This window comes from Tursiops truncatus, chromosome 15 (assembly GCF_011762595.2).
Source record: "Tursiops truncatus isolate mTurTru1 chromosome 15, mTurTru1.mat.Y, whole genome shotgun sequence".
Taxonomy (NCBI): domain Eukaryota; kingdom Metazoa; phylum Chordata; class Mammalia; order Artiodactyla; family Delphinidae; genus Tursiops; species Tursiops truncatus.
This window is the reverse complement of record NC_047048.1, coordinates 64170233-64182658: the sequence shown is the minus strand read 5'-3', so window position 1 is coordinate 64182658 and position 12426 is coordinate 64170233. Positions and strand designations below refer to the sequence as shown.

Sequence of the window (12426 nt, the reverse complement as noted above, 5' to 3'; positions counted from 1 at the left end):
TGAAAATATTTTGCTCAACCCTAGACCACTAACTAGTTCACGCTGCTTGATGATAATCTGCCTCACTCACCCTGTATCTCCTGGACGGGTCTATGGCTGTGTTGATGGGAAGGTGTACTGGCTTTAGTAGTGGTAGTAGTAGTAGTCCTTTTACCAACAAGGCCAAGGGTAAGCCTCGGGTACTCATGTGAAGTTCAGTTCACCAGAAGAGCCCCTGCTCCGGACTGTAGTGGGATGTCCTGGGCACACTCTTTCCCGACCCCCGCGCTTATCAGCACCACTCTTAGTTCTGCTTCTACTCACTCGCTTTAGCGTAAACGCCTGGGTGGGGTTAAGGGTCATTGGGCGGTCACTGCGCCTGCGCCGGGACTGGGGGTTGGGGGCCTGAAGCGGGTGGCCTGCCTGGCCCCAAGGTCTGAGCTGTCAGTGCGCCTGCGCGGCCGGCCAGTAGGCTGGCAGTACTAAGCTGCCTCGCCGCCGCCGCCGCCACTGAGCTGTGAGTGCGCCTGCGCGCGGGTCGGGCGCCGGGGTTCTTGACTGTGCCGCGCGGGGCGCTGGGTGTAGCCATGCAGAGTGCCGACTCGCAGAAGCCCCCCAAGCGGCCCCGGCGCGATGGCAGCCCGAGAACCCCGCCAAACACCCCTCCCGCAGACACAGAGAGGTCCCCGAGCCCCGACCTTCACCCCGACCACCGGACCTGGGGCCCGGAGCAGGTGTGCTCCTTCCTAAGGGACTGTGGCTTCAGCGATTCTGGACTGCTGGAACGCTGCCGAGGTAGCAGGGCTGTAGGGGTGAGGGGCCGGGGGCCGGCGACCCGAGGTCGCGACAGCCGGGCCTGAGAGAGGGCTCCCTGAGGCCGTGAGCGTGGGGGCCTCAGAGAGGAGCCAGAGCGGCCGAGGGAGACCGGACGCGGGAGGCATCCGAAGGGGTGGACCTGAGGCGGGGGCGCCCAGGAGGGATGACCTGAGGCGGAGAACGGAAACCTGAGGCTGCGAGCCCTCGGAGAAGGTTGCCTGAGGCGGGGGAGAGAAACTTGACGCGGGAGGCACCCGCAGGGGTGGACCTGAGGGGCGGCGCCCAGGAGGGATACCCTGAGATGGAGGGAGGAGAAATGGGGCGTCTGGCGTTGCGGACCCGTAGGAAGGGAGCGGACTTCGGGGGTTGTGAACCTGGGGCGGGGAGGGGGCAGCTGGTCTAACTCTGGTGGGCTTCTTCAGGAACTTGGCACCCCAGCGCCGGACAGGCGGGACTCAGGTTCCTTTTTTAGTTAGAAGACCCTTGGTGGGAGGGTTGCTGTCATTCAAGCTCACCAGGCTCGGGAAACCCCCCTCTGCTGATGCAGCTCCCTGAACACTTGCCACGTGAGAGTATATTTGGGTGCTTTAAAGTTTGTTTCCTCCACTCCCCTCCCAACTCGGGGTTTGTCTAACCGGGAAAGAACTTTTCTGTTAATCTCTGAATCCGCATCGCCTTACCGTAGCGTCCGGGTAGGACTCAATACATGCGTGATGACTGTACTTGCAGAGCTTAGTAAAGATCATGTTTTGTTCTCCGAAAGTTTCCCTCGCTAAATCTGAACCCTGGGGTGGTTCGGTTGACCACTGAACTCCCAGGTGCCCACAACTTGGCCTGTAGGTTGTGAGTTTTAAGCGACTTTACTGGCTTAAGTTCAAGCATCCATCCACTTGAAATCTACTCAACTTCCCGTAAGGGGGATGAAGTTTGACCTCTGCTTTACCCTCTGAAGTGTTCAATAGAAAAGTGGTGTGATTTGCAAATGCAGTAAACTTTTGCAGTTGGGGGGGTAGAACCCTGTTTGCTTAGGCTGGGTGGGAGGAACTAAAGAAGTGTTCAAGACGTAAAGATAGCTTGATGGGTGAAGGAAATTGCACTTCTCTTTTTCCCTAGCACCACCGCCCCGCCTCACACCCCACACACCCCCACACACACACCCCGCCTTGGTTTTCCTCCCCTTCTGGGGTGGAATTTTTCTTTTGAGTAGCAGTAGGTGGGGATGGAGTAGTTTTATGTCTTCAAAATGTGATTGGCTATATTGTTGGCTGCCTATTTCAGTGGTGTCCTGTAGATTAATTCATCAGTCTTCAGAATGATCTGTTCTCTTGAACCACAGTCTAATACTAGAAGACATTACATGCTTTAAATTGGTAAAAACTGACCAAGTGTTCACAGTTGCTAATTTCTTACTGCTCCCTGATCAACTTCTCCTAAGAACTGGCTGACCACAGCCAATGTCCTGTCAGACTGGGGTCACTTCCTCTCCAAAGATTCTGCTTATCTCTGCTTGCTCCTACTTTATCCTATTAAAAAACAAACAAACCAACCAAAAAAAACCTTTTGATTTTGAGCCACTTGCAGATTTCTGAGGTCAGAACGTTCTCCCTATTGCAATAATTTTCTCCCTAATTAGAGTCTGTCCCTATCTAAGTCCAGATTTTTTTAATTGAAGTATAGTTAATTTACAATGTTGTATTAGTTTCTGGTATACAGAAAAGTGATATGTGTGTGTGTGTGTGTGTGTGTGTGTGTGTGTGTGTATGTAGTCTTTTTCAGATTCTTTTCTGTTATAGATTATTACAAGGTGTTGAATGTAGTTCCCTGTGCTATACAGTACGACCTTGTTTTTTATCTGTTTTATACACAGCAGCTTGCAAGTCCAAATTTGTTTTTATTTGACAAAACTAAGCACAGGTGCTGGGTCCCTTTCCTCATTTTGGAATACAATTTCACAGGAATTTAGAGACTGTAATGTGTATTTTTTAGTAGATGATGTGTTTGAGATTCAAAGGCCACACAACTAGAAAAAAGCAGAGCTGGATTTTTTTTTTTTTTTTTTTTTCAGAGCTGGATTTTAAAGTTAGGTCTTTGGACTCCAGAATTCATGCCACTTATACCTTAACAAGTGTTCTCATCAAAATGCATTGGATTTCCCTCAGCAATAAGGGAATAAACAAACCAGTGAGAAAAGAAAAAAAATGGAGAACATAACCAAAGTTATAAAGTCAACTAAGAACAAGGAAAAAAACACCCCAGTAGGAAAATGAGCAAAACACAAGAACAATTGACAAGCAGCCAATAAAAACAGAAAAAAAACATTCAGTCTTAACAGTAATTTTAAAAACACTGATTTTAAAATTTAAATGGAAAAATATTTAAAGATTGGTAATCCAATAAAGTTGATGGAAGTATCAATTTGCTTAACCCTGGACAGTTTGGGAATACCTTTTTACTTATAGAAAATTTTACTTGTAGGAGTTTACAGAAACATTTGTACACTGTCCAAAGAAATATATTCAAGATTAGTCTTCTAACCACTAGTTACAAATAGCAAAAAAGTAGAAATGGTCTAAATATCCATTGATAATAATAGTAAGTAATATTGATGATTAACAATTTATGGAGCATTTACTTTGCGTGAAGTAGTATTCTCTGCACTTCATGTTTCATCTTATAAAATCTTTACAATAACTCTGTGACATAGGTTCAGTTATACTCATTTTAGTGGTGAGGAGCATAAGGTTCAGAAGAAATTGGTTAAATGTGTTATGGTACATCTGTATTGTGGAATAAAAGACAACCATTAAAAATGATGAAACTACATCATTAATAATTGTTAATAATTGACAAGAAAGATCTTTATGACCTATTAGTTGGGAAAAATAGGTTATAAACAACATAATTTCATTTGTGTAAAATTACATAATTGCATAAGTAAATGTCTTGAATTTTGTTATCTAAAATATTAATGATTATTAGGAGAATATGAGTAAGTTGATATTTTATACTTTATATTGTTTGGATTTTTTATATTGAATATTTTTTATGCTTGAAAAACACCCCCCAAAATGCCATTTTCATTTAAATGTTTTTTTCTTTCTGGAAAATTACATCCTCATTTTCTCTTGTTACCTTTAGAAAGACTTTTGTTTGTTTGAAAATAGTCCAGTGTTCTGGAATCTGAGGTCAGGAAGATCTGGAATTAACTATATAGAAAGATAAAGAAAAATAAACCATGTGAGACTTCCCTGGTGGCACAGTGGTTAAGAATCCGCCTGCCAATGCAGGGGATGCGGATTTGAGCCCTGGTCTGGGAGGACCCCACATCCCTGGAGCAACTAAGCCCGTGAACCACAGCTACTGAGCCTGCGCTCTAGAGCCTGTGAGCCACAACTACTGAGCCCATGTGCCTACAGCCCGTGCCCTGCAACAAGGGAAGACACTGCAATGAGAAGCCCGCACACCACTACGAAGAGTAGCCCCCGCTCGACACAACTAGAGAAAGCCCATGTGCAGCAAAGAAGACCCAATGCAGCCAAAATAAATAAATAAATATTTTTAATGTATATAAACCTTACTAAACAGATTGTGTGCTTTCTTTGGAGGTTTTAGAACTAAGTCAACTTGTGGAGCATCCCTCAGGCTATGGTTTTGACCTGACTATTCTAACAATAGACTGACATTTCTTTCCCCGCCCCACCCCAAACCTCACCTGTTTCAGGAAGAAGCTGCCAGTTTTGCAGCTGGACTTCCTTACAAATAATTTACTCAAATAATTTAAAAAATTTTACCTGGTTTATCAAAAAAGTCCTCTTGGTATAGTTATCAAATTAAAATTAAGACTTTCCGGGCTTCCCTGGGGCGCAGTAGTTAAGAATCCTCCTGCCAATGCAGGGGACACAGCTTTGAGCCCTGGTCCGGGAAGATACCACATGCCGCGGAGCAACTAAGTCCATATGCCACAACTACTGAGCCTGTGCTCTAGAGCCTGCAAGCCACAACTACTGAGCCCGCGTGCCACAACTACTGAAGCCCGCGCGCCACAACTACTGAAGCCCACGCACCTAGAGCCCGTGCTCTGCAACAAGAGAAGCCACCCCAGTGAGAAGCCCTTGCACCACAACGAGGAGTAGCCAGCACTCACCGCAACTAGAGGAAGCCCGTGCGCAGCAACGAAGACCCAATGCAGCCAAAAATAAATAAATTTATTTAAAAAAAGAAATTAAAAATAAATAAAATTAAGACTTTCCAAGTAGCAATCAAAAATGTGGTACTTGGCACAGTTTGTTGCCAGTACTGGGTGCTCAAAAAAATGTTGATCTGAGTAAATTCTGGTGGATCCAAATTGAAAGAAATCAAAAGCATGTGCTGTGAATATTGAAATCATTCATTTTTTTCCCTCCCTTTTCTTCCATAGAGAAGAAAATCACAGGTTCAATACTGCCCTTTCTTGATGAGTCTCTTCTTGAAGACCTTGGAATAAGGTAAGAATGATAAAATTCACATTGTAGCCAAGCATACTTAAGACCTTTTTATTCACACTGAAGAGACAAAGCCCAAGATTGCTGATATTAAGTGTCCTCATTTTAAATCTGCACAGGTTTTAAAACAGAATACCACACCTGCTGTCTAAGAGTTGTTTTTATTTGTTTTTGCTGTGCAAATCCTATGTTAAATATTACTAATGATTCCTGTTTTTAAAAATTTTGCTAATAAGCCTTCATGAAGTTTGTAGTGACCAACTTTTTACTCTCAAGTTCAGAATAATTGAATTATACACTCCAGAAAATGTAGAAGAATTGATAGGAAAAAAATGTTGGCAAGAAAAATCAAGGCTACAACCCTATCTTGAGTATATTTCTAGGTCTTTCTAGAGCTACTTAAGGCTGGAATGCTTCCCTGGTATTAGATTTAAAGACACTATCCAAAGTAGTTTGGCACTTTTCAGATGTATGATTTGGGACAATTTATTTAACCCTTCAGTTTCTGCACCTGTGAAATGGCTAATAATAATGAGACATTGTATGTAGAGTGATTAGCACATGTTAAGCCCTTCATAAATTATATATGTAGGTTGAGATCCCTATATGTGACTGGAGATTCTAGGGTCTAGATTTGTGTAAGTCCACTTTAAATATCTCAGTTGAAGATCCAGTCAATATTTAAACCTTCCTTAAAGTAGAGACTTTGTTTCTATTAGGGAATTGGCAACAGTGGTAAAATGTGGTCTTTTCTTCTGGAATTCCACTTAGCTAAGTGTTGTTTGTGGAAACAGTAACCAAAGAATCAGAACAAAAGATTATACTGAATTACCTCATGCATTGTTGTTTAGTAATTGATAATGCAAGTAGATTGAGGGAAAGATTACTTTAGAACATTTTACTGACTTTTAATAAGCCTCCTTTGGGTCAGAATCCTTGGGAACCTAATCTTGCCTGTTTCATAATTATGTATCAGCCCCTTCTGTCCCCCCAAAGTCCCGCTTACTACCTATTTCTTATGTATAATAGTAGCTTATTGTTTGAACTGAATGGAATTTTTTCTAATAGAGTTTTGCTTTTAAAGGGAACCATATACTTTGTGGACCCAAATGCTGTTGATTTATTCAACAAATATTTATGGAGGGCTCATTATGCGTTAGGCATTCTTCCAGGAACTTGGGACACATGAGTTAACAAAATAGTAAAAATTCCAAAAGGAACACTATATGTCACGTCTTTTTGTGCCCACCTCTTAACTCTGAGGTGGATTCTGCAGTATCCCTTAGAGCTGTGTTTTCCTATGCAGCAGCCACTACCTATGTGTTAAAATTAATTAAAATTAAATGAAGTGAAAATTTTAATTTCTCAGTTATACTATCCATAATTCAGGTGCTCAGTAGCCACTTATGGCTGGTGGCTACCATGCTGAACAGGGCAGATATAGAATATTTCCATCATGACAAAGTTCTCCTGGACAGAGCTGCCTTTGAGGATTTCAGTGGGATCCGTTGAAGTTGTTCACAGTCGTCCAGTGCAACCAACTTATTAATGTACCCTTGCATTATTTTCCCCTCGTTTCCTGTTTCACCTTTTCTAGCCCTCCACTCCATATCCCAGGATTCACATCCAAAATAAATTAACTGTATGCATGCTCTTGTCCTACACTCTGCTTTCTAGGGGGAATCCAGTTTAGACAAGTACTCCTGTATTTCCTCAGTTTTATGATTAACTGATGACGGTAAAAGATTTTTCTAAAAAAATAAGAAATATTGTCACATTAAATGTACACATCAGTTGTAAGAAACAGTAGATTTCAGAAATGATGAAATATGGAAATAAAATCTTATTGTAGTCCAACTATTCTGGCCCAAATCTTTGTTTAAAGTATTTATTTTGCCATAGCCTTTGCCAAAACAAAAACACCTCCAGGTTTTGGGTGGCTTTTTAAATATACTTTAATCAGTGATTTTTTTAAAAAAATTAAATATTTTTATTGAGGTATAATTGACATATTAGTTTCAGGTGTACAATGTAATGATTCAATGTTCGTATATATTGCGAAGTGATTACCACAATAAGTCTAGTACCCTCTGTCACCATACAAAATTACAAAGACATTTTTTTTCTTGTGATGAGGACTTTTAAGATTTACTCTCTTCGGAATTCCCTGGCAGTCCAGTGGTTAGGAGTCTGTGCTTTCACTGCCAAGGGTGAGGGTTCGATCCCTGATCAGGAAACTAAGATCCTGCAAGCTGTGCAAAAAAACAAAACAAAACAAAAAACAACAAAAAACAGATTTACTCTCTTGGGTCAACAAAAAATTAATCAATATTCGATCTAAATGAGAAATAGAGAGTTTTATTCAAGCCAACCTGAGGATTATAACCCAAGAGACAGTCTTTTAGAAAACTCTGAGGACTCTTCTGCCTGTTAGAAGTCAAAGGAACAGTCATATACATTTTCGAGAAAACAGATTGTACATCAAAGTGACACACTGACATTTTATGTAAAGTTCACCAAAGATACATAGTCCAGATCTGCACATAGGCACAGTATGTCACCAAGATCCCTTACAGGATTAGGAAAGGAAAAATTAATCTTCTAAGGAGTTACATTGTTGGCATCAGAAGAAGGAAAAAAGCATTGTTTTTTACAGTTGAGCAGGCATTCCCACCTTTGAGGAGGTCTGGTTAATGTATAATGCACATTGCACATTAGGGAGGGCCCAGTACAAGCAGCGAACATGTTATGCTTAAATTTTCTTGCCCTGCTTAAAACATAAATTGTATACCATCACTTGGCAACTTTAAACATGCGCTACAACATTATTGACTATAGTCATCGTGGAGTACATTACATTCCCATGACTTATTTATTTTATAACTGGAAGTTTGTACCTCTTGAAGCCCCTTCACCCATTTTGCCCACCCCCCCCCCATGTGATTTCTTTATGCATACAGTAGTTTCTTTTTGAGTTCTAATTAAGTGATGAATACTGAGTATCAGTTGAGGAAAAGACTGGGCTGTGAGGTTGGTTTAGGTTTGGTATTATTTTATGCTGTGATTCTTGGTTATGCTCCACTGTGCAACTATACTTAACCTGTGTCAGTTACAGCTCTGCCTTAAAGTACTTCTTGGAGCCTGGCCTTTCCCTATGCTTGTTATTTCAAACTGATGAGGGTAGGGGAATAGTAAAACACAAGCTATGCTGCTTTAATGGTTTATCAGCTGTAATGATGCTTCTGTACATTCCAAAAAAATCATTCTTAGATTCTGTAGTTACTGTGGGTCTTGGGGGACAACATAGAGGTCAATTGTAGTACTTCTGGCTCCAAGTCTATCTAGGACTTTTAGCAAAAGATTTACATTTCAGTCTAATTAGCTAAAGGATTGATAAAGGCTAACCCCTTGCCTCCTGCTTCAGCCAGGTACCAGGCTAACATGCCTAGACCAATTAGTAAGTGTAAATGGAGCAAGAAAGTGAATTATAGGATTTTGAGTTGTTTAATTCCTATTAAATTCTTTCTCAAGACTGGAGCATTATGAGTAATTACTAATAGAGGACAATAGGTATAAATGAAGCTAAAACCATATATACTTGATTCATGCATAATTCATACCTGATGCTCATAAGTCAAACTTGGAACTTTGCAACTCATCACTATAAAGAGTTTTAAAAATCTATTCATGGACTGATCACGTGACTGACAGCCACCCCTGCCAAGAAGTCTTACATTGTCCTGCGTTTCCTTTCATTGTATTCTAGACGTTTGCATTTGATGTGACTGTTTCTTAGTTGATGTAAGCAATGATTATTTCACTTTGAAAGTTATTTTGATATGACAAAGGCTCAGTTTGTCAAACCAATGTAGTCTTCCTATATGTAACATCTTTGCCCAGTTTAGTTAGATAACTTTGTTCACATGCTCCCCGCTTGGTTATACTAATAAACTCCTAGATTCTTGTCCTTAAAACACTGCTGATGGGATAAATATTGAATTTAACATCAATAATAATTTCTATAACATCTGTAATCATAGTTAAAATTCTCCTATAGTTCTTGAGGGCAGGAACTGAGTCTTTTGTATCCTCAGTGCCGGACACACTGTTTAATCCCTCTCCAGCCCTGTGAGGGAGATAGTATTATCTCTGTGCTATAGATGAGAACGTCAGTGTACCAAAAAAGGTTAAGTAACTTTTCCAAGATCATATAGATTCCACGTGCAGATGTGAGTCAGTTCTGCCTGATTCCAAAAACCTTTTTCATTATCACTGTGCTCTACTTCAAAGGGATTTACCTATCTTGAGATTTCGCTTACGTGAGCCATGCAAATTTAGGATCATGAGGGTAGATGTTGGCCTCAATTAGGTTAAAATAAGTTTGAAGTGTAAATTGAGCATTCAGTGATATAGGTATGAGAGGTGTTGAAGTCTGAATTTACCAAGAGAGAAGAGGATTGAGGGCAGAAGAGTTTCATGTCTTAGAAGCAAAGGAAGGGAGAGGGTTTCTAATAGGAGTATGTTTGAATTATTAACTGTTCCTTTTAATCTGACTTCTATTCTAACAACCTACAGTTGATTATATACTATTATATACTCCAGGGATTATTATTTAGCAAATAATGATAGATTTGCTTATCCTGTTATAATTTTAGTTCCTATGGGAAGAGAATAAAGCTGCTTAATAATATCCAACAACTGGATCAAACTCATGTTTATACAATGAAGGTAAGAGGAATCTGAGTTTATTATTTTTTTAATATAAAGTGATATAACTCAATTATGTAGAATTCATTTTGAAAAGAATGGAAAGAAATCTCTTTTCAGTAACGGGATTGTGAGTAATGGGTTTTTACTTTCCTAAACTTTCTGCATTTTCTAAAATAACCACGAGAAAAACTAAAATATTTTAAGCACACAGAAAAGCATAGATAGACTACTGCCCAGCTTGTCAAATCTTAACATTTTGCCTAATTTGCTTCAGATCTATTATTTTTAGAACAAAATATTAGAAACAGTAGAAGGCCTCGTTTGTACCCCTCTTGAATTCTGTTTCCATCCTTTTTTCCCCAAGTGTTTAATCATTTTCTTGAATGTTTTTTTAGATTTTTACTACATGTGTATGTATAGCCATAAACAGTGTATAGTATTGTTTTACATATTTTTTAAACATTTATAAATGGAATTTCATTTTATTAGAAGTAACCTTCTAAGCTTTCATATAATGTTGTATTTTTGAGAACTATCCATATCGACACATATAGCCCTAGTTACCCCTTAGTCATAGAATAACTTTTAAATTAAAATTACTTATCAGTTTTGGTGAACTTTTTTGTCAAACAGTAGACCAAAGAACAGATATATGCCTAAAATTTGATCTATCAATAACTGTTTATTTCTTATCCCCCATCCCCTTCCAGACATTTCAAAAGCCCTGTTTTTCACACTCAGTGTCCCAAGAATCATTTTAACAAGCAGTCAACTGCCTAGCTCCCATCTCAGAAATTCTGATTCTGGGAACTTACAGTAGAGACCCAGGAATGTGCATTTTTCACAAGCTCTTCAGGATGGTTCTAATACCGTAATTAAAGAAATGTTTCTTGATTGGTTGGTTACAGGAAATGTACCACACTGTTTATGCTTTTGACATCTATAGGGTAAGAAAACTTAGTTTCAGACCTGGAAGAGGGGATGGGGTCTCATTCTCCTTTTACACAGTCATCTTTTGCACTTTTCATCAGAGGTGTTTTATGTATTGAGTTATCTCAGATCCTATGAGCACATGAATTTCAATTTTACTGTTACAAGTTAGTCTGCTTATTTTTCATTGAAAATCGTGTTTGAAGATATTTAATAAGTGTGTTTGGTTCAATTCTACAAGAATCTTCTTTTACAGACAAAGTAGTTGTTCTTAGAGCAAATCTGTTATTTGAGGAATGATCAAATCGTAGCCCTTTTTGAAAATGTTACCTAATATTAAAATACTTCATTTTTATGAAGAAGTAAATAGAAGAATCACTTACCAAAGATGATATCTAAATATTTTGTTCTGCAATTGGGAGACAGTTGCTGTCCTGCATTCTTTTTTGTCCTTTCTCAATAGCAGCAGCATGGGTGTTCTCATCAGGCAGGGCAGAGATAAGATGAGTTTTCTTCATTAGTTGAGATCATCTCAGATAATCTCTGAGGTCACATTTTCACAGTTTGCAACAAAAAATCTTTTTGAAGTAATTTTCAAGGCAGTCAGTAGTTTCATTTGCCCCCTTTTATTTATTTTTTCTATTTTTCATTAAAAACAAAATTGTTTAACCTCATATTAAACTATAGTCATTGAAAATAGATCTTAAAGCTACTAAGTACTTGAGTCGGTGAGTCACTGTCTAGTAATGAAATTGATACCTTTTTTGACCTTAGCTTCATCAGCAGTACAGTTGAACAAAGAATTAATTCCTACCCTAATTTGGCATCTACCTTTTTTTTTAACATCTTTATTGGAGTATCATTGCTTTACAATGGGGTGTTAGTTACCTTTTTTAACCCTTTTTTTTTTAAATAAAAACAGCTTTAGTGAGATATAATTCACATACCTTGCAATTCATTCATTTTATTTTATTTTATTTTATTTTTTATTGAAGTGTAGTTGATTTACAATGTTGTGCCAATCTCTGCTGTACAGCAAAGTGACTCAGTGACACACAGATATTTTCTTTTATTCACTCATTTTAAATATACAAGTCAGTGTTTTTTAGAAAGTTCACAAGGTTGTTCAGTCATCACCACAATCTAATTTAAATTGTAACAGTTCTTTATATATTCAGGATACAATTCCCTTATTAAATATATAATATGCAAATATTTTCTCCCATCCTCTGGATTATCTTTTTACTGTCTTTTTATTTATTTATTTAGACCACATCATGAGGCTTGCGGGCTCTTAGTTCCCTGACCAGGGATTGAACCTGGGCTCCCAACAGTGGAAGCGTAGAGTCCTAACCCCTGGACCACCAGGGAATTCCCTATATTTTTAGTTTAGTTTAGTTCTGTTTTTTTAATCAGTATTGCTTCTTTGTAAATGTGTTTATTTATTTATTTTTGGCTGCATTGGGTCTTCGTTGCTGTGCGCAGGCTTTCTCTAGTTTCGGTGAGCAGG

The 12426-nt window shown here is 39.2% G+C and overlaps 1 protein-coding gene across 5 annotated transcripts in view; it reads left to right on the top strand.

Moving 5' to 3' along the window:
• The first annotated feature begins 486 nt into the window (after positions 1-486).
• Positions 487-12426, top strand: part of SAMHD1 (SAM and HD domain containing deoxynucleoside triphosphate triphosphohydrolase 1) — a 63110-nt gene continuing 51170 nt past the window's right edge. For 2 of the 5 annotated variants that reach the window (XM_019950794.3, XM_019950792.3), the window contains exons 1-3: positions 491-774; positions 5213-5279; positions 9932-10004. In XM_019950794.3, coding sequence (XP_019806353.1) covers positions 567-774; positions 5213-5279; positions 9932-10004 — 348 coding nt within the window. In that variant the 5' untranslated portion in view covers positions 491-566. Of the gene's footprint in view, positions 775-5212; positions 5280-9931; positions 10005-12426 lie in introns of all 5 variants that reach the window. The other 3 variants (XM_019950793.3, XM_073792974.1, XM_073792975.1) reach the window with 3 other exon arrangements.